This window comes from Phaenicophaeus curvirostris, chromosome 26 (assembly GCF_032191515.1).
Source record: "Phaenicophaeus curvirostris isolate KB17595 chromosome 26, BPBGC_Pcur_1.0, whole genome shotgun sequence".
Classification (NCBI taxonomy): domain Eukaryota; kingdom Metazoa; phylum Chordata; class Aves; order Cuculiformes; family Cuculidae; genus Phaenicophaeus; species Phaenicophaeus curvirostris.
Window position 1 is genome coordinate 2,922,659 of NC_091417.1, and position 18,054 is coordinate 2,940,712.

Genomic DNA, 18,054 nt, shown 5'->3' on the forward strand with positions numbered 1-18,054 from the left:
TCCGTAGCATGAACCTTTCCGTAGTGGATGCACGCTTGGCCGTGTGAAATTGGACTCCTGGTGTATTAAATTTTCACTGCTATAAAGCCAAAGCCATTACTTTCCCCCCGGCTCAGGCAGCCATAAACCTTGCCGCTGCTTTGCTTCCAGAATAAGCCGGGCATTTATGTTTCCCAGGAGCTGGTTCATTGGCGTAATGGATGTGTAACCTCCTGTAATTGCTAAGGTTACTCCAGTGCTTGCATGCGAGCCCAGGTTCTGGCACCAGCCTGCGAGCGCTGGCTTTATTTCGAGTGGGGAAACTCAAAGATGCCTGGAATGGCACCGGGAGGCTTTGAAAAGCAGAGCGTTGCCAGCCTGGAGGGGAAAACGTGAGCGAGAAATTGCAGGAGACAAGGGGACAGTGAATGGATGTACGTGCTTAGAGCAGGAGATGGAGGATGCCTCGAGCTGGCACCATGTCTGGACGATGTTGGTGAGCTGGCTCAGATTGGGATGGAGGACTCAGCACCCCTGGATGCAGCTCAGCCTCACCTGAGCCTTCCTGACCCAGCACCAGGCGCTGGAGGAAAAGCAGGAGCAGCACACGGCTGCATCCAGGGCAGTGACCAGGGTTGGGGTACCCAGCACAGCTCTGCTCTGACCTCTCCCCTTCTCCCTTTCCAGACGAGGAGCTCCCGGCACTCCCAGGGCTCCCAGCCTGGCTTAGCCGATCAAGCTAAACTCTCCTTTGCCTCGGCCGAATCCTTGGAAACCATGTCAGAAGCGGAGCTGCCTCTGGGCTTCAACAGGATGAACCGGTTCCGGCAGAGCTTGCCCTTGTCCCGGTCCACCAGCCAGACGAAGCTGCGATCGCCAGGTACTCCTGGGATGGGGAGCACGAACCCGCACGAGCACAAGCAAACATCTCTACCAGCCTCTGTGGGCGTGTTCCGGGTGTGGGATTGGTTTGGATCTCCACAAATAACCTCAGAAGGGGCAGAGGGCACTGTGCAGGGGGGCTGAGGGAGGCTGCCTTCAGCCTCGCTGCTCCAGGGATGAGCTTGGGTGCCTCAGAGGTCCCCTAGCCTTTGCGGAGAAGGGGTGTGAGCCCTCCTCACCGCTTTCCGCTCCCTCTGTTTGCAGGGGTCCTTTTCCTGCAGTTTGGGGATGAGACGAGGCGCGTCCACATCACCCACGAGATCAGCAGCATGGACACTCTGCACGCCCTCATCGTCCACATGTTCCCCCAGAAACTCACCATGGGGATGCTGAAGTCTCCCAACACCGCCATCCTCATCAAGGACGAGTCCCGCAACGTCTTCTATGAGCTGGAAGATGTCCGGTGAGAGCGTGGGGCTCAGAAATCCACCAGAGATTGATTTTCCTTTGTTTAAAGCATAATGAGCAAGGAAATTAATGGGATGAAAGCAGAAGGGTAGGAGTGGGTGCAGTCCCATGGCTTGGACTTGCTGGGGTGCGGATGCTCATGGCTCTGCCTCTCCTTTCAGTGACATCCAGGATAGAAGCATCATTAAAATCTACCGGAAAGAGCCACTTTACGCCTCCTTCCCAGCCTCGCACATCACCAACGGTGACCTGAGGGTAAGAAGGGGGTGTCACGGGGAGAACCTGTGATGTGGGGGTACCTGGGAGGCTGGGACCAAGAACAGAAACAAAGTGATGGAGACAGGGACTGGTAATTGCGTGTGTTTGTGGAAGGAGTAATGACCCTCATTCGTCTTGCCCGGTTCCAGCATTCTGAAGTGTTACTTTAAAAGAATGGATGTTTGGGGCCTGACAGCAGGGTAATAAACATGATAATTAGGGGATTCATCAGAATAAATCATCCCTCTCCTGGGTGGGAAGGAGGGAGCTGTTGTTTATCAAGGCCAGGTGAAGATGCAGGAGCTGCAGATCTTGGTCCTTGGAGGGGGTGATGCAGGAGGGTCCTGGCAGGGCGAGAGCAGGGGTCCAGCTCATGGGGATGCTGACCCCTCTCCCCACTTTTCTTCAGAGGGAGATGGTGTACACGTCAAGGGAGTCTTCTCCCACCCGCCGCCTGAACAACATGTCCCCAGCTTCCCACCTCACCTCGGGGTCCCCTCCGCCGGTGCTCCAGTCCTCGTCGCCATCCCGCTCCCGCATGTCCTACAGCGGGGGCCGCCCGCCCTCCTACGCCGGCAGCCCCGTCCACCACAGCGAGCGTCTCTCCAACCTGCCCCCCGCTCAGGGCGTCTCGCCCAGCCCCAGCGCCATCCTGGAGCGCCGCGACGTGAAGCCGGATGAAGATCTAGCCGGGAAGAACGTGGTGTTGGTGAAGAACGAGGGGCTGTACGCTGATCCCTACGGCATGGTGCACGAGGGGCGGCTCAGCATCACCTCCACCCAGTCCTTGGCTGGCATGGGAGACCCTTTCGGCTACTCGGGGGGGCTGTACAAGCGGGGCTCCGTTCGCTCCCTCAGCACCTACTCGGCAGCCGCCTTGCAGACGGAGCTGGAGGACAGTCTGTACAAGCCCAACGCGCCCATTTACAGCGACACATACGCTCCCGGCTTGGGTTTCCGCATGCCCCCCTCATCCCCACAGAAGATGGCTGAGGGGCGGCTGGTGGACGTGCAGCCAGGGCAGAGCCCGCACAGCCCTTACTCGGGACCCCCCAGCCGCTCCTCGCCTGTCCGTCAGTCCTTCCGCAAGGACTCCTGCTCCTCCGTCTTCATGGAGAGCCCCGTCAACAAGCCACGCAACCCCAGCTCCTCCGGCCCTCCGGAGCTGTTTCCCGGCCCTGGCGATCGCCCGCTCTCGGCATTCGGCTCCCCTGGACCAGCCAAGGACACGGAAACAAGGTGAGGAGGAGCACCCACCCGCCCCTGGATGTGAGCTTTGCTGCTCGGGTGCTCGTCTATCACAGAATCATAGAATGGAAGGGACCCACAAGGACCGTTGAGTCCAACTCTTGACCCTGGGGAGGTAGAGGAAGAGCAGAGGAAGGCTTTGCCCCATCGGCAGAGGTGCCAGGCTGGATGACGAAGCTGTTCAGGGCAGAGGGGAGCGATTTGGGGTAGCTGGAGGGAAGAAGAAAGAGGAAATGAGTGGGGTGGATGTAGGCTGGTGACAGCACTGCCACCTCCCCGATGTCCCTCCTGGGATGTGCAGGGACCCCGTGGGTGGGGGTGTGGTGGTGGTGCCAGAGCCAGCTCTTCACCCAGCCCTTCTCGCAGGGAGCGGATGGAGGCGATGGAGAAGCAGATCGCCAGCCTGACGGGCCTGGTGCAGAGCGCGCTGCTCCGCGGGTCCGAGGCTGAGACCCCCAGGTAAGGAGCAGGAGGGGTGACGTGGGACCCCAGGGATGCTGTGAGGAGGGGGTGCCTCCAGCTGGGCTGTTTGGGTTCTGCCCCACTCCTGGGCTATGCCAGCAGCCCCCTGCCCCAGGGAGGATGGAGGGACCTGCTCCACACTCTCTCCCCTCCTCTCTTTCATTGCAGCGAGAAGACAGAAGCCACCAATGGTGGGACCCCCCCATCAGCGTGTAAGTGACTGGAGAGCCACCCCCTCGCTCCGTGGCACCGTGTCCCTTTGCCCACGGCTGCTGGGAGTCCCAGGGTGGGCTCGTGCTGGCAGCCAGCGGGACCCCCATCCCACTCAGGGGCAGCTGGAGCCAGCGTAGGGGCGGTGGGCAGCCCACCCAGAACTGCTGGACCAAAGCGTGGAGTGGGGAAGGAGAAGCCTTTCCCAGGAAGGCAGAGGAGCAGAGTCTGCAGCTGCCTCAGGGTGGGGTATCATCCCTCAGCCCCCTCTGTTTGCCCTCCCCGCAGCGACCAGCCGCAGCGGCATGGGGACCCCGGTGCCCGCGCCGCCACCGCCCTCGGCCAGCAGCACGCCGGCGGGGCAGCCCACAGCCATCACCCGCCTGCACATGCAGCTGCACCTCCACGACCTGCAGCAGAATGCCAGCGACCTCCGCAACCAGCTGCAGCAGCTCAAGAAGCTGCAGGTGCGTACCAGGGGGGGTCCCCGACCCTGTTCAGACCTTCCTGGGGTGGCTGCAGCCAGGAAAATCCTCTTTTCCTGGTGACTTTGCATGGGGACTCCTCTCCACACCAAGCTCGGAGCTGTCCCTGTGCCCACACTGGTCCCCATCAGGGGGGGTCTTGCCCAGTCTGAATCCCCCCTCCTCGTCCCCGCAGCTGCAGAACCAGGAGACGATGAAGACGATGCTGCGGCGGACGGAGACGGAGATCAGCGTGCGGGTGACGGACACCATGCGCAAGCACGAGGATCCCCTGCAGCGCCAGCGCAGTTTGGTGGAAGAGGAGCGGCTCCGCTACCTCAACGAGGAGGAGCTGATCACCCAGCAGCTCAAGTGAGATGGGGCTGGGCGTGTGGCTAGGGAAGGGGGGGTCCTTGCACCCTGACCTCCAGGGGTGTAAATCAGCAGCTCTGCATGGTGCTAGGTCACATCTTTGACCACATTTAGCATGGGGAGGGGTCCCCAGCCTGGTTGTCCTCTCCCTTGCGCCACTTGGGGACCTGCCAGGCTGGCCGCCCCGGGGGCTCTTTGGTGTCCTGGAGCAGCTGTGACCTCCCCTGCCCTGTCTCCATGCTCACAGTGACCTGGAGAAGTCAGTGGAGAAGATCCAGAAGGATTTGGCACACAACCACCGGCTCATCCCTGTGCAGGAGCTGGAGGAGAAGGCAGTGGTGCTCAAGCAGCTGGGGGAGACGCTGACAGACCTCAAGGGTGAGGAGGTGCCCGCGGCCACGACTGGGTGGCAAGCAGAGCCTGCCTGTATCTCCCTGCTCCGTCCTCATGCATGGGAAGCTCTAGGTTGCCCGTTGCTGCTGGGTTTGCATGTCTGGAACTGCTGGTGTGTTCCTGCATCCCCAGGGCAGGTTGCTCTGGTGCCTTGTGTGTGTCCTGCACATTCTGAGGGCTGCACCCACACTCCTGCTGCCTGGCTCTCTTTGCTCTCCTAGCTGTCCTACTGAGGAGGGCTGGGGGGCACAGGGAAGAGGTTAGAGCTGCTCTGCTTTCCTGCAGCCTTTCTATAAAGTTGAGCTGATGCTGGGCAGTTGGGATGGGGAGCAGAGCAGGGAGTCAGGAGCATCCCACTCCATGTCAGCCCCTGCCACCAAGTCCTGGTTACTCCAGGGTGATGTTGGATGTGGAGGAGGCACCATCAGGGATGAAGAGTGGTGCCTGGGGATGATGGGGAGCAGGACAGACACCAGCCTAGACTCTCTAGGAATCATCCTGCTCTGTCTGACAAGGTGTCCTTGCCGTGGCTGTGGTGGTTTTGGTGGGTTTTGCTGGGTGACACTTCCAGCTGGGCACCAGGAGGGGGGATCCCTGGTGACCCCTGGCTCTCCCGCCCCAGCCCAGTTCCCCAGCCTGCAGAGCAAGATGCGGGTGGTGCTGCGGGTGGAGGTGGAAGCCGTCAAGTTCCTTAAGGAGGAGCCGAACCGCCTCGATGGTTTGCTCAAACGCTGCAAGACGGTGACGGACACCCTCGCCCAGATCCGCAGGTGAGCACCAAGCCCTTCGAGCCCCTTGGAGGACGCAGCCAGTCCTCTTGGTTGCCCCTGTGCCCGCCATGTCTGTGACAGGGTCTTCTCTGTGTCATGGGTGCAGATGCTAAGAGCTGTTATAAAGAGGCTCATTTTTCTACTAAGGAACTAAAAAAAAGCCCTCGATCCCCTCCAGTGTGGGGATCTCACTTTCTAAACTGGCTTTTCCATATCACCTTGAAAAAAAAAAGTGTGCTCGTTTATCCAGCTAGAGAGGTAAGCCTTGGCGTGATGAGAAATCTCTTTCCTGAGGAGCAGAAAAATGTAGCGCTGGAGGAAGAATCATCTTGGAGATCTCACGATAGCTGCACTGGGGCTGAGCCCACCTGCCTCTTCCCATTAGGAGATCTTTCAGGATGTCTTTCAGCTCGGCCACGCTGCAGGAGGAGCGCTCCGGTGCTGGGCTTGCCTCGGGCTCATCGCTAGCCTGGTTTTCTACGGAGATGAGCTCGTATGATCACGCAGTGTCTGAATCTGCCTACTTGTCATTCCCTGGCCCAATAACTCCTGGATCCAAAGGGTGATTTCAGCCAGATCTGACAGAGGGATTTGGAACAATCCCATTTCCTACAAGGCTCATGAAAATTAATCTCAGTCTTTAGAGCAGCCTCCCAGTTGGGGCTGTTCAGCCTGGAGAAGAAAAGACTGTGGAGACCTTAGAGCAGCTTCCAGGACTGAAAGGGGCTCCAGGAAAGCTGGGGAGGGGCTCTGGATCAGGGAGGGTAGGGATGGGGTGAAAGGAATGGTTTTGAGCTGCAAGAGGGGAGATTGAGATGAGATCTTAGGGAGAAATGTTTTGCTGTGAGGGTGGGGAGGTCCTGGTCCAGGTTTCTCAGAGCAGTGGTGGCTGCCCCATCCCTGGAGGGGTTCAAGGCCAGGTTGGATGGGGCTTGGAGTAATTTGATCCAGAGGGGGGTGTCCCTGCCCATGGCAGGGGTGGAACTGGATGGGCTTTGAGGTCCCTTCCAACCCAGACCGTTCCATGATTCTGTGATTCCATGAAAATGGCCAGCAGGGTAGAGGAGCTCGTTTCTGTGCTCCCCCGAGAGGCTGCAGCATCAACTCCAACCCCTTCCTAGACATCAGAGTACCTAAACCCTCACAGAATCATAGAATGTCCTGAGCTGGAAGAGACCCATGAGGACCATCGAGTCCAACTCTTGTGCCCTCAGCCGTACAATGCCCAGTTGCAGGAGAGCAAGTTTTTTCTAGAAAGGCTTGGAAAGGGTGCAGGATCGCACCCACATGCTGTGCAGCCGCCCAGCACCTTCGCTCTGTCCCCGGCAGGCAAGTGGACGAGGGCGTATGGACCTCCCCCAGCAACCTCAGCCAGTCCCCCAAGAAGGTGGCCCCCGAGACGGACTTCAGCAAGGGGCTGGATCTGGAGATGCCCACCAGCCCCCCCGTGAGCCTCCACCACCTGACGGCTGCCACCGACACCCTGGGCATGCCCAGCTTCGGACAGAGCCCCCCCCAGACCCAGACCCCCTCCTCCAAGAGCAATAACCCTTCCCGAGCTCCAGAGATGGTGCCTGCCAAGACCCAGACGGGCCCGGAGACCCCCAGCAAGAAGAGCGCGGACAAAGCCGTCTCTGTGGAGGTGAGAGCCTGGGGTGGGTTCCTCACAGGGGGCTCTTCCAGTGGGTCTACCCCTCTCTCCCAGTTAAAACTGGGAATATGAACTGGGTCCAACCTTCTTGCTGGGTTTGTAGTTAATAGGGTCTTCCAGTGGGTCTACCCCTCTCTCCGAGTTAAAACTGGGAGTATGAACCAGATCCAACCTTCTTGCTTGGTTTGTAGCTAATGGGGTGTCTGGAGGATGGGGAGCCTCAGGTGGTGCTGGCAACCTTGGGGGCCCCCCTAGATGCCCATCAGGGGGTGTCCAGCTTGGGGAAGGGGGCAGCGCTGGCTCCCAATGAGGCTCGTCAGGAGGTTGGGGGGTGACAGCAGGGTTGTGGGTCTCATCCTGACCACAAGGGCAGGAGAAGCTGCCGCGTGGCTGGGGGCTGCAGCGGGCTCTGCCTGCCCTCGGCAGGCGGCCGAGCGGGACTGGGAGGAGAAGCGGGCAGCGCTGACCCAGTACAGCGCCAAGGACATCAACCGCCTGCTGGAGGAGACGCAAGCCGAGCTGATGAAAGCCATCCCCGACCTGGAGTTCGCTGCCAAGCACAAGCAAGCCCCGGGCGGCAGCAGCAGCACTGCCTCCACGCCTGAGCACAAGCCCTCGAAGCCGCAGCATGCAGCGAAGTCGGGGGGCAAGGGGGACCCCAACGGGCGCCGGGGCTCAGGTATGATGTGGGGATGGGTCCCCCACTGGATCCCGGGGCTGGGGGTGCCTGAGAGGAGGGTGGAGAGGAGGGTGCTGGCCTCTTCTCCCAAGTAACAGGGGGCAGGATGAGAGGGAATGGCCTCAAGCTCCACCAGGGGAGGGTCAGGCTGGAAATCAGGGAAATATTTTTCATGGAAAGGGTGATTGGGCACTGGCAGAGGCTGCCCAGGGACGGGGTTGAGTCCCCTTCCCTGGAGGGGTTTAAGGGCCGGGTGGACGAGGTGCTGAGGGACATGGGTTAGTGATTGATGGGGATGGTTGGACTCAATGATCCGGTGGGTCTTTTCCAACCTGGTGATTCTATGATTCTATGATTCCCTGGGTTGAGCAGCGCTGCTCTGAAGGGAGGTTCATGCCCAGGGAGGCAGTGGGAAGCGCTGGGTGTTGTATTAGCGGGCCAGGGAAAGGTCTCGTGCCCTCACAGCATCCTTTGTGCCCAGACGAACTGACGGTGCCGCGGTACCGGACCGAGAAACCCTCCAAATCGCCACCACCTCCCCCTCCGCGCCGCAGCTTCCCCTCCACCCACGGGCTGACCACAACCCGCAGCGGCGAAGTCATCGTCACCAGCAAGAAGGAGCCTGGTTTTATGAAGGTAGGGAGCTGCTGGGGTGGCTGCTGGGCTGGACCGAGTGGGCCAGGGTCAGCAGGACCAGCTCTGGCTCCCCGTGCTGCTCTCCAGCCCACACTGACCTGCTCCCCCCTTGCAGAAAGCGGAGTCGGAGGAGCTGGAGACCCAGAAGCCCCAGGTAAAGCTGAGACGGACGGTGTCAGAGGTGGTCAGGCCGGCATCCACCCCTCCCATCATCGCCTCTGCCATCAAAGATGACGATGATGAGGATCGCATCATCGCGGAGCTGGAGGTGAGCGTGGGAGGGGCTGCGGGATGCCCCAGCTTTCCCGCACAGGAGGCAAGGTGGGGAACACCTTGGGGTTGGAAATGACTTCCTGAGCACTGGGCTTCCCCCTCCCCACCTGATTCCCAGCAGGAGTGTGGTGCCACAGGGATGGGCAGCACCGAGCAGTTGCACCCTGCTGGACCCCTCCTTGGGTTCAGGTGCTGTGTGCCTGCTTCACAGTCTCCGGCGCTTCCATCCTGTCCTGGGCTTTAAGCCAAACTCGTTTGTTTTTTAACAGTACGTTGTCCTGATGGAGGCTCACTGGGGTTTCGGCACAGGGTGCCTGCAGAAAACCCACCTGAGATGCTGTCCTGAACCCCCCCAGTCTGTCTGTGCCCCACATCCTCCCCCGTTTGCTGTGGTCAAGGTGCCCAAGTGGGTTGTGGATGTTTTTTTCCCCACTGGATTTCCCCCAGGAGGCGGGGGGAACAGTGATGCTGCTGGTGGGGGAACCAGTGATGCTGCAGGGAGGGAGACCAGATAGCCTGCCAGCAGGGAGGCTGGTGATACTGCCAGCAGCAGAGGGATGGGGATCCCTCCGTGGCTGATGAGAAATTCAATGTTTTGCTCGCTGCCGAGCCCTGGTGCTGGTGGGACCGTGGCAAGCATCCCGGCAGGCACGGGCTGCGTTGTCGTTACCCCCAAGCCTCCCTCCTCCAACCCGCCGTGTTTGACTCCCCAGGTGTTTCAGAGAAGCTCTGCCTCCCCTTTCCTTCCCAAGCTCCGTTATGAGCCGCCCACGGTCTCCCCTGGGCACGCAGACATGTGGCCCAACGGAGCCGCCGTTGCAGCTGAAGGATGGAAGGTAACGGCTCATGCCGAGCGATGATCCCTTCTGCTGACGGGCTGCACTTTAACCACCTCCTCTGCCGCCTCCTTTTAACTCACTTCTGCTCCCTTCTCTGATTTAACAAACTAATGGCTTCTTTCCACTCCCTCGCTCACTGCCAGCGCGCGTACGGCACTGACACGGCACAGGACCGGGCACTAACCCCTGCGACGGCAGCGCCAGGCAGGGTCAGATCCTGCAGCTGCCTGGATGGGAGGAAGGAAGGGGCCACCCAGCACCCAGCAGGCAGGGCACGGGGAGGGCTCACGGCTCTCACGCCACGCTGGGTGCACAGGGAGGGTGTCCCTGGATGCGGGCTCTGAAAGGTGGATGCATGTCGTGCCCTGTGCCAGGGAGACCCCGCTCCACGTGCATGATGCAAGTGAAGTGGGGCAGCTGGGCTGGAGATTGGTGACTGGATTGGAGAAGAGGAGGCTGAGGGGAGACCTCATTGCTCTCTCCAACTACCTGAAAGGAGGAATAAATTTTTCATGGAAAGGGTCATTGGGCACTGGCAGAGGCTGCCCAGGGAGGGGGTTGAGTCCCCTTCCCTGGAGGGGTTTAAGGGCCGGGTGGACGAGGTGCTGAGGGACATGGTTTAGTGTTTGATAGGAATGGTTGGACTCGATGATCCGATGGGTCTTTTCCAACCTGGTGATTCTATGACTGCTGGCACTCACTTGGGCTTGGCCCTGTCACCTCTCCCTGCTGCCCAGCTCCCTCTCAGCCTTGGGCTTCAGGGTGGAGAGGGCAGGAGGAAGGGAAGATGCCCAAAGCATGGATGAGATGGAGCAGGGAATGCCCGAGTGTGGGAGCCAAGGGGCAGGGAGCAGGACAGAGGATGCTGCTGAGCTCCTCGCTGGAAGGCATCTAGGGAGGGGAGCACTGCCTCCCCCAGGGCAGCTCAGCAGCGGGTGGGGGGCTGTGTGCGTTGCAGGGTCCTGCTGGGTCCTTCCCCTTTCCCAGGAGGGGTTCGAGGCCAGGGTGGATGAGGCTTGGAGCCCCTGATCCAGTGGGAGGTGTCCCTGCCCATGGCAGGGGATGGAACTGGGTGGACTTTGAGGTCCCTTCCAACCCAAACCATTTTGTGATGCTATGAAAGCCAAGCTGGACTGTGGCAGTCAGGTTTCCAAAGGCTTTCAAGAGATGCAGCAACACCAACTCATTTTTGCTAAAAACTTGTGTTTGCTAGAAGCTTCAGGCAAGTGGTTGCCAAAGCTCACAGACCCTGTTTGCCTAAAGCACCATAGAAAACCAGTCCCTGTCCATGCCAGTGGGCATCGTTGGGACCTCAGGCTGAGCAGGAGGGAGCTGAACATCTCCCCTCCTGGCTGAACACCTCCCTGCAGCTCTCTGATGCCTGCAGGCACCAGCAGTCAGGGACTCCAGTAGTGTGTGTGGACACGTAGTGCTCCCCAGCAGCTCCCCGCTTCCTCGCACCGCTCTGCCCCGGCTCTTTAACTGTCTGAATTCTCTACCTAGGAGCCACTGGCCCTGGCAGCCGTCGGGAGCAGGGCTTTCTCCCTCCCACAGATTGTGCTCACCGAGTGGGTGTCTGAACCGCCGTCCCCCGAAGCCGAACCGGAGGCATGGGTGGAAATGGGCTGCTCGGAGCACAGGGAGGCAGCTGGCAGCGGGGAGCTTGCACCTAAAGGGGGAAGGAAATGCCATGTGTCTCCTGGCAGCTCCAAACCATCTCCATCCATAGCTGGGAACCCTCCAGCCTCAGCCCTGCAGCCCCCAAGCAGCCCATCTCGGGGCCGTGGCCGTGCAGCAGTAGAGACGTGGAGGTTCCCTCTCGCAGCCAGCAAGGTCCCATCATTCTTGAAGCACAAAACAAGCCGACCCGTGGTGGGAGAAGGAGGAGATGTTGCTCTGAATGCTGCCCGCGGGCAAGAAGGCAGCAGCAAGACTTCTCACCAAGGTTCTCCTCGTTCCTGCGGGGAAGCCACGGGTCCTGGAACTGGCGAGGCAATGGTCCCCTCCACTGGCACAGGGCCCAGCAGCATCCCCTGGCTACCTGGTGATGGAGACACCCAAGGAGGAGCCAGGCAGGGCGTGCAGGAGACATTGCTCCCTCCTGGAGTCTCTGCTGGGGCTTGCAAACACGCACGGAGGGAGAACAGCCCACCAGCCCCAGTCTGCCCAGTGCCACATCCCAGAGCTTTCCAGGGCAAGGATCCGGCTACGTGGGGAAGCGGGGAGCCCCGGGAGCATCCCCAGGAGCAGGTCACTGCTTTCCCAAGGTCAAGCCATTGCACGGCTCCACCAGGCTGGGACCGCGTGGCTCCGGCTGCTGGGGGAGAAGGAGATGCTGGGGATGCCGGGGCAGAGGGGCTCTGCCAAGGGCAGCTGTTCCCTCCCCGCTCCATGACTTCACGCAGCAAGGAGATTTATGAAGGCACCTACCAAAGACTGGATAGCCTGGAAGAAACTATCCGTGAGTTGGAAATAACCATCAGTGAGATCAGCAGTCATCCCTCAGTAGAGTTTGTGTTCCATAAGGAGCTGCGAGGACAAGTGGGATCCGTGGATGCTAGCGAGAAGACCAGGGACAATCTGGGGGATCTCAAACCCGGTTGCTGTGACAATGGGACCGCCCTGGACCTCAGTCAGGCCAAAGATGATGCTTCTCTGAGTCCATCTCCAAGCAAGACCAAGCCACCTCTCCTCCCCAAGCCGCAGCTCCCCTTCGACACTCTGCAGGTTTATTTTCTGTTATCCCTCTTGCTGTGCTCTGCCCCGGACTCACTCTGATGTCTCTCTTCCTCCACCTCTACCTGCTCCTTCTCTGTGACTCTACCTCCAGGCAGAGACAAGGTGGAAAACGAATCTCCTTTTTTCTCCCTGTCACTTGGGCTGGGGGAAGCGCAGACGAGCAGGAGCGAGACTGCAGAGAGCAGAGTCAGCAGCGTAAAGGCAGGCGGTGCCGCCGTCTGCCCCTCAGTGGTGCTGGTGCCGCTGGGTGCCCATCCCTCAGCACCGAATTAGACTCAGCTGAGCTGGTATCTTCTGTCCTGGCAGGGTTGGGGCTGAGCATGCAGCTTGCTGGTGATCAGCATCCCATGGGCTCGGTGAAGAGCATCCCCCAGGGCCTGTGCTGAGCATCCCGTGAGGCTGGCGAGGGCTGAGTGAGTTGGGCAAGGAAGCGAAACCCCTCGTTTTGCCATTTTGCATAAGCACTTCTCTAACGAACTGCAGTTTGAGCGTGGCAGCGAAGCAGCAGCTGTTTCTCCTAATTAAATCACAGTGCGGGCTCCCTGAAGCCATCCAAATTGGTTTCTGCTGGAATCCACAGCAGCTGAATAGCTGGGAAAAAAGAGAGGGGAAAACGCCCTCAGCCGCTCCGATGTCAGCCTGCTCCTTTATTAACAGTCAGCACTGGGGAATAAATCTCCTTTTTCATTTGCAGCGATTATCTCAGCCCCGGTTCCCAGCGCTGCCGCGGCTCCAGTGCGGTGCTCTCGCTGGTTGAATGGGCCTTCAAGTGGGTGTAGCTACAATCGCTCCTGTTTTCGGCTCCTGCTGCACTGCCGGAGCCTGGCAAACGAAGCGGAGCTGCGGGATGGATTTATGGCTGTGGTTGGAACGTGACCACGTATGCACAAAGCAAAGCTCAGCTCCGGGCTTGGCAGGAGAGGCTGCGCAGCCAAGGCCAGCTCAGTCAGCTCCAAAAACAGAGCAGGAGAGAGCAGGACTCGCATCACCTTTCAAGGATGCTGAGGGTTGGTTGCAAAGCCTGAGACCCGGTGCCTGCTTGTGGCAGGGATGCTGGGGAAGGTGTGGTGCAGGCAGGAGCTGGATTTCCTTGTGCTGTGGGGTACAGGAGTCCCCGTGTCCATCCAGGGGACCAGAGAGGATCACAGAGCAGGCAGGACGAGCAGCAGAGAGAGCTGTGCCTGTGCTGATTTACTAACCTGGCCTTGTTGCCATAACCTGTTGGCTCTTTCCTTTCGGAGATGCCATCTGGGCAGCATCGGGGCTGCTGGATTTGCTGCTGCAGCAGCTGGTCCAGACCTGGCACGGGGCAAGCCGGAGGCAGCAGTGGTGCCAGGGAGAGGGTCTGGGGGGACGCACGGTGAGCCCAGGCACCGCTTTAGGTCCCCCTAAAGTGCCAGGGGACGTGCGGGCAGCTACCGTTTCTCTCACTGCTGCTCTCACAAGTCTTTGTATCTCCATCTGTGCGCAGCCAGTTAATAGAAACTTCTGTATTCCCACTGCCGCCCTTTCCACCTGGAATCTGCTTCTGCCTGCCGTCGCCTCTTTTCCTTTCTCTTAGCCGGGCTCCCCTGCCCTGGCAGGGCTGCTCTCGTCCTGCCCTCGGTCTCCCAGTGTTTGCTGTGTCTGCCCCTAACTCCCTGTTTGCATTGCAGTAGTGGCTGTTGGTAAGTCCTAGCTGGTTTCTGAGCTCAATAAAGTGCACTGAGAGCTCCTTTGGCACTTGTGGCTTCATCGTTGCCACCACGGGCTGTCTGGGCACGGTGGTTCTGTGGGGCTCGGCACAGCTCCAGGCATCCGCTACCCAGAAATTCCAGGCAGTGCTGGTGCGAGCTTTCGTCTGCTGATTTTTAATCCCCTTCCCCTAAACTCTCTGTCCCAACAGAGCGGTGGTGTTTCCATCCCTGCCATGAAGGTGGTGAACCCGGCATCCCGGCTGAAGCAGAGCCAGCAGGGCAGCCCCGACAAAAGCAAACACATAAAACAGCGGATGGAGTACATGCGGATCCAGGGCCAGCAGCAGGTAGTCTATCTCGAGCTCCAGCACTGGGGACAGGACAAGAGGGAATGGCCTCAAGCTCCACCAGGGGAGGTTCATGCTGGACATTAGGAAAAAATTTTCACAGAAAGGGTGATTGGGCACTGGCAGAGGCTGCCCAGGGAGGGGGTTGAGTCCCCTTCCCTGGAGGGGTTTAAGGCATGGGTGGACAAGGTGCTGAGGGACATGGTTTAGTGATTGATGGGAATGGTTGGATTTGATGATCCGATGGGTCCTTTCCAACCTGGTGATTCTATGATTCTGGGATCTGCCTTGCTGCCTCATTCAGGGCAAGGACGTGGTTGCTGGGCAGGGAAGAGCCTGTGGGTGCTGCCTTCAGGGACTGGGCTTTCTCGGTGCCTCCTGGTGGGGTTGGGGGGTGCAGAAACCCGGCTGCTGGGGTACGGGAGGGGCTTTTGCCTCGATCTGTGCCCAGCACGGTGGTTTCCATAGCTGGCTGCTGGACATGGGGACACAACTTTTGTGCTGAGAGTGGCAAACTCGTCACCAGTGTGGTGTGAGGCTGAAGCCTGAGTTGTTTGTCCACCGCAATTGGTGCCACTGCTGCCCTGACAGGCAGTCCCTTTGCCCCGAGGGACCCCAGGTCCTCGCAGAACTTCTTGGCTGTGGGGATGAGAATTGCAAGGGGGTTTGCATCCCCAGGGCTGGAGCTCCCCAGCCCATCTGGGGTAGGTTTTGGAGAGCCAGGACTTTCCACGCGCTGTCACAGCATCCCAAGATGGGGGTGTCACAGGCAGTGGGTGGTACCAGAGAGGATCAAGGGGCCACAGCAGCTGGAAGAGGAGCATTTTGGGATGGGATGATGCGTGTCCCCTTCCCCAGCCCAGCACCCACCCCTCTCCCTGTCCCCAGGGACCAATCCTGCTGCCTCCCCTCTGTTCCCGCTGACGCCGCAGCGCTGGTTCTGGCTCTCTCAGGCCACAGGCGAGGAAACCACAGCCAGTTTGCTACCCTCCACCCCTCCTCGCCTCTCCTCTCCCTTTTCCCAGCCCTCTCCTCCTTCCCTGCAGTGGGAGCAGCACCACGAGCGGGTTCACCCCATGCTGTCCTCCCCACTCTGTGTCTCACTCCCCTTCCCTGGGGCTGGCATTAGCAAACCACCCATTAAATGGCTTTAAATTGGAGAATGGCTTTAAATTGGAAGGGGGAAGGTTTAAATTAGACATTAGGAAGAAATTCTTCATGATGAGGATGGGGAGAGTCAGGTTGCCCAGAGCAGTGGTGGCTGCCCCATCCCTGGAGGGGTTCAAGGCCAGGTTGGATGGAGCTTTGAGCCCCGGATCCAGTGGGAGGTGTCCCTGCCCATGGCCGGGGTGGAACTGGATGGGCTTTGAGGTCCCTTCCAATCCAAACCATTCTGTGACTTGATGAAACCTGATTTTACTCATTCTGTTGGATCCATAAATGCTGTCAGATCAACCAAAGGTTTTTCCCAGCTGCCTGGAGCTGCACTGGGGAGGATTTCATGCAATTTGTGCAGTTCTGTCACTGGCTTGGAGCCACCAGTGCTGTTTGTTGTGACCACAACCAAGATGATCCCAGGGCAGTGGAGAGATGTCTATGGGCAGGATCCATCCTCGAGGTCATGGTCTCCCTGCCAGCCCCCACCCCAATGTATTTGGGTGGATGTGGGTTTTTACACCTTCATAGAATCAGGGAGAGATGGGGTGTTCCCTCTGTCCCCTCTCCAAGGCTGGGGAGCAAAGAAACATAGCAGAAAGGGTTGTGCTGGGAGCCCCGTGGGGCTGGGAAGCGTGTCCTGGCCCCAGACACCCCAGGAAGGCCACCAAGTCCCCTTCCCTGGAGGCCACATGCCAGAATCATCCGGCTGTGTGACGCCACCGTAAATCTCTGTTGCCCTCACCTCAGAGCATCCCGTGGCAGTGTCTGTCACCCGGCCCTGCCACCCACCAGTGCCCTCGCTGGGGTGGTTGAGCCCGTTTTCTGCGGCACTTTAGTCCTCGTTGCCGTCCCCGTGCAGGATTTGGCCACCTCCCCTCACGTTATCGCACTGTGTTGGGATTGAGGAGGGCTGGAGGAGCCTTCTCCCCATCCCAGGAGGTTTTATCCTTCAGTCCTTCAACTGCTTCTCGAATCCTGGGGTCAGTTCTGGGCCCCTCACCACAAGAAGGATGTTGAGGCTCTGGAGCGAGTCCAGAGAAGAGCAACGAAGCTGGGGAACGGGCTGGAGAACAAGAGGAGCGTCTGAGAGAGCTGGGGGTGTTTAGGCTGGAGAAGAGGAGGCTGAGGGGAGACCTCATTGCTCTCTCCAACCACCTGAGAGGAGGTTGTGGAGAGGAGGGAGCTGGGCTCTTCTCCCAAGGGACAGGACGAGAGGGAATGGCCTCAAGCTCTACCAGGGGAGGTTCAGGCTGGACGTTAGGAAAAAATATTTCATGGAAAGGGTGATTGGGCAGTGGCAGAGGCTGCCCAGGGAGGGGGTTGAGTCCCCTTCCCTGGAGGGGTTTAAGGGACGGGTGGACGAGGCGCTGAGGGACATGGTTTAGTGTTTGATAGGAATGGTTGGACTTGACGATCCGATGGTTCTCTTCCAACCTGGCAATTCTATGATTCTATTCTGTGATTCTGATCCCAGTGCCCCAGCTCCCTTTGGAGCACCTTTTGCATGAGTAGGGTTGGGCTGATGGTGATCACAGCAGCGTGGTGGGTGCAGGGGACCAGAGTGGGCACCGTCACCTCTCGGAGAAGCCAGGGCTGGCGTGGGGCTGCTGAGGCTCTGTCCTGCTCATCCATGGCAGCCCTGGCCCCGGCCAGTGGAGCCAAGCACTGTGCCGCGTGGTGCACACGCCCCATCTAACACTCCCCTTCTTGTCCCCCCCGCCTTTCTCCCCTCTCCCCTCTGCCCACCTCGCCTCTGTGTGTGCCTGTCTGTCCGTGTGTCTGTCTCTCTGGTCTCTCTCCTTCTCCTCCTCCTCGCGGGGGTGTCCCCTTCCCATCCAGTAATGCGTGGGACCAGCTCATCTCGTGCTCTGTTTGTGATGGACCTTTTCCAGCTGCTTGACCTCAGGCCTAACTCAATGCTGCTTCTGAACAAACTCCTGTTTGGTTCTTGGTTGTTTTGGTTTTTTTCCTTTCCTGTTTTTTTTTTTCTCCTTTCCTTTCTTTTGTCTCTTTTTTTTTTTTTCCAAGAAACTGTTTGACTTTTCCTCCCCTTTCTCCTCCTCCTCCTCCTCCTTGAATCTTGCTTTTCTTTCTAGGCCGCTAGACCATCTAAAGAGGCTAGTGAGACTTCCCCCACGGTCTCAGAAAAACCCGCATCTGGCAGAACATCCATCCCCGTATTGACTTCCTTTGGGGCAAGGAACTCCTCCATCTCATTCTGAGCATCCTTGCCAGCTCCACCCAACTGCTCTCCTGCTCCTGGGGCCGGGCTTCTCTCTTCCTTGGGCTCCTTCTCCTTGGGACTTGTCTTCTTGAGGCACCTGGAGGGATCGTCACCCGTCCCTCTCTTTCTGTTTTATCAATGTCTTTGCTCCGCTGTGGCCGACCTCGTGTCTCGCCTCCGCTCCACCACGGCCCGACTTGTGTCTCACCTCCGCTCCACCACGGCCCGACTCCTGTCTCCCATCTCGCTCTGCAATGGCCAACCAGCCACTTTCTGTTTCTCTCTCTTTCTCTCCTTCCTTTTTTCTTTCCTCCTATTCGTTTTGG

At 59.2% G+C, this 18,054-nt stretch overlaps 1 protein-coding gene across 18 annotated transcripts in view; it reads left to right on the plus strand.

Moving 5' to 3' along the window:
- The window catches only part of SRCIN1 (SRC kinase signaling inhibitor 1), an 81,746-nt gene that overhangs the window by 63,115 nt on the left and 577 nt on the right, over positions 1 to 18,054 (plus strand). For 11 of the 18 annotated variants that reach the window (XM_069877206.1, XM_069877205.1, XM_069877204.1 and 8 more), the window contains 17 exons: positions 667 to 859; positions 1,126 to 1,324; positions 1,491 to 1,584; positions 1,997 to 2,826; positions 3,202 to 3,294; positions 3,466 to 3,509; positions 3,796 to 3,974; positions 4,168 to 4,343; positions 4,591 to 4,721; positions 5,359 to 5,506; positions 6,836 to 7,148; positions 7,584 to 7,836; positions 8,318 to 8,472; positions 8,588 to 8,740; positions 9,459 to 9,581; positions 11,088 to 12,311; positions 14,209 to 14,346. In XM_069877206.1, coding sequence (XP_069733307.1) covers positions 667 to 859; positions 1,126 to 1,324; positions 1,491 to 1,584; positions 1,997 to 2,826; positions 3,202 to 3,294; positions 3,466 to 3,509; positions 3,796 to 3,974; positions 4,168 to 4,343; positions 4,591 to 4,721; positions 5,359 to 5,506; positions 6,836 to 7,148; positions 7,584 to 7,836; positions 8,318 to 8,472; positions 8,588 to 8,740; positions 9,459 to 9,581; positions 11,088 to 12,311; positions 14,209 to 14,346 — 4,446 coding nt within the window. Of the gene's footprint in view, positions 1 to 666; positions 860 to 1,125; positions 1,325 to 1,490; positions 1,585 to 1,996; positions 2,827 to 3,201; positions 3,295 to 3,465; positions 3,510 to 3,795; positions 3,975 to 4,167; positions 4,344 to 4,590; positions 4,722 to 5,358; positions 5,507 to 6,835; positions 7,149 to 7,583; positions 7,837 to 8,317; positions 8,473 to 8,587; positions 8,741 to 9,458; positions 9,582 to 11,087; positions 12,312 to 14,208; positions 14,347 to 17,343; positions 18,030 to 18,054 lie in introns of those variants that run through there. The other 7 variants (XM_069877217.1, XM_069877210.1, XM_069877211.1 and 4 more) reach the window with 6 other exon arrangements.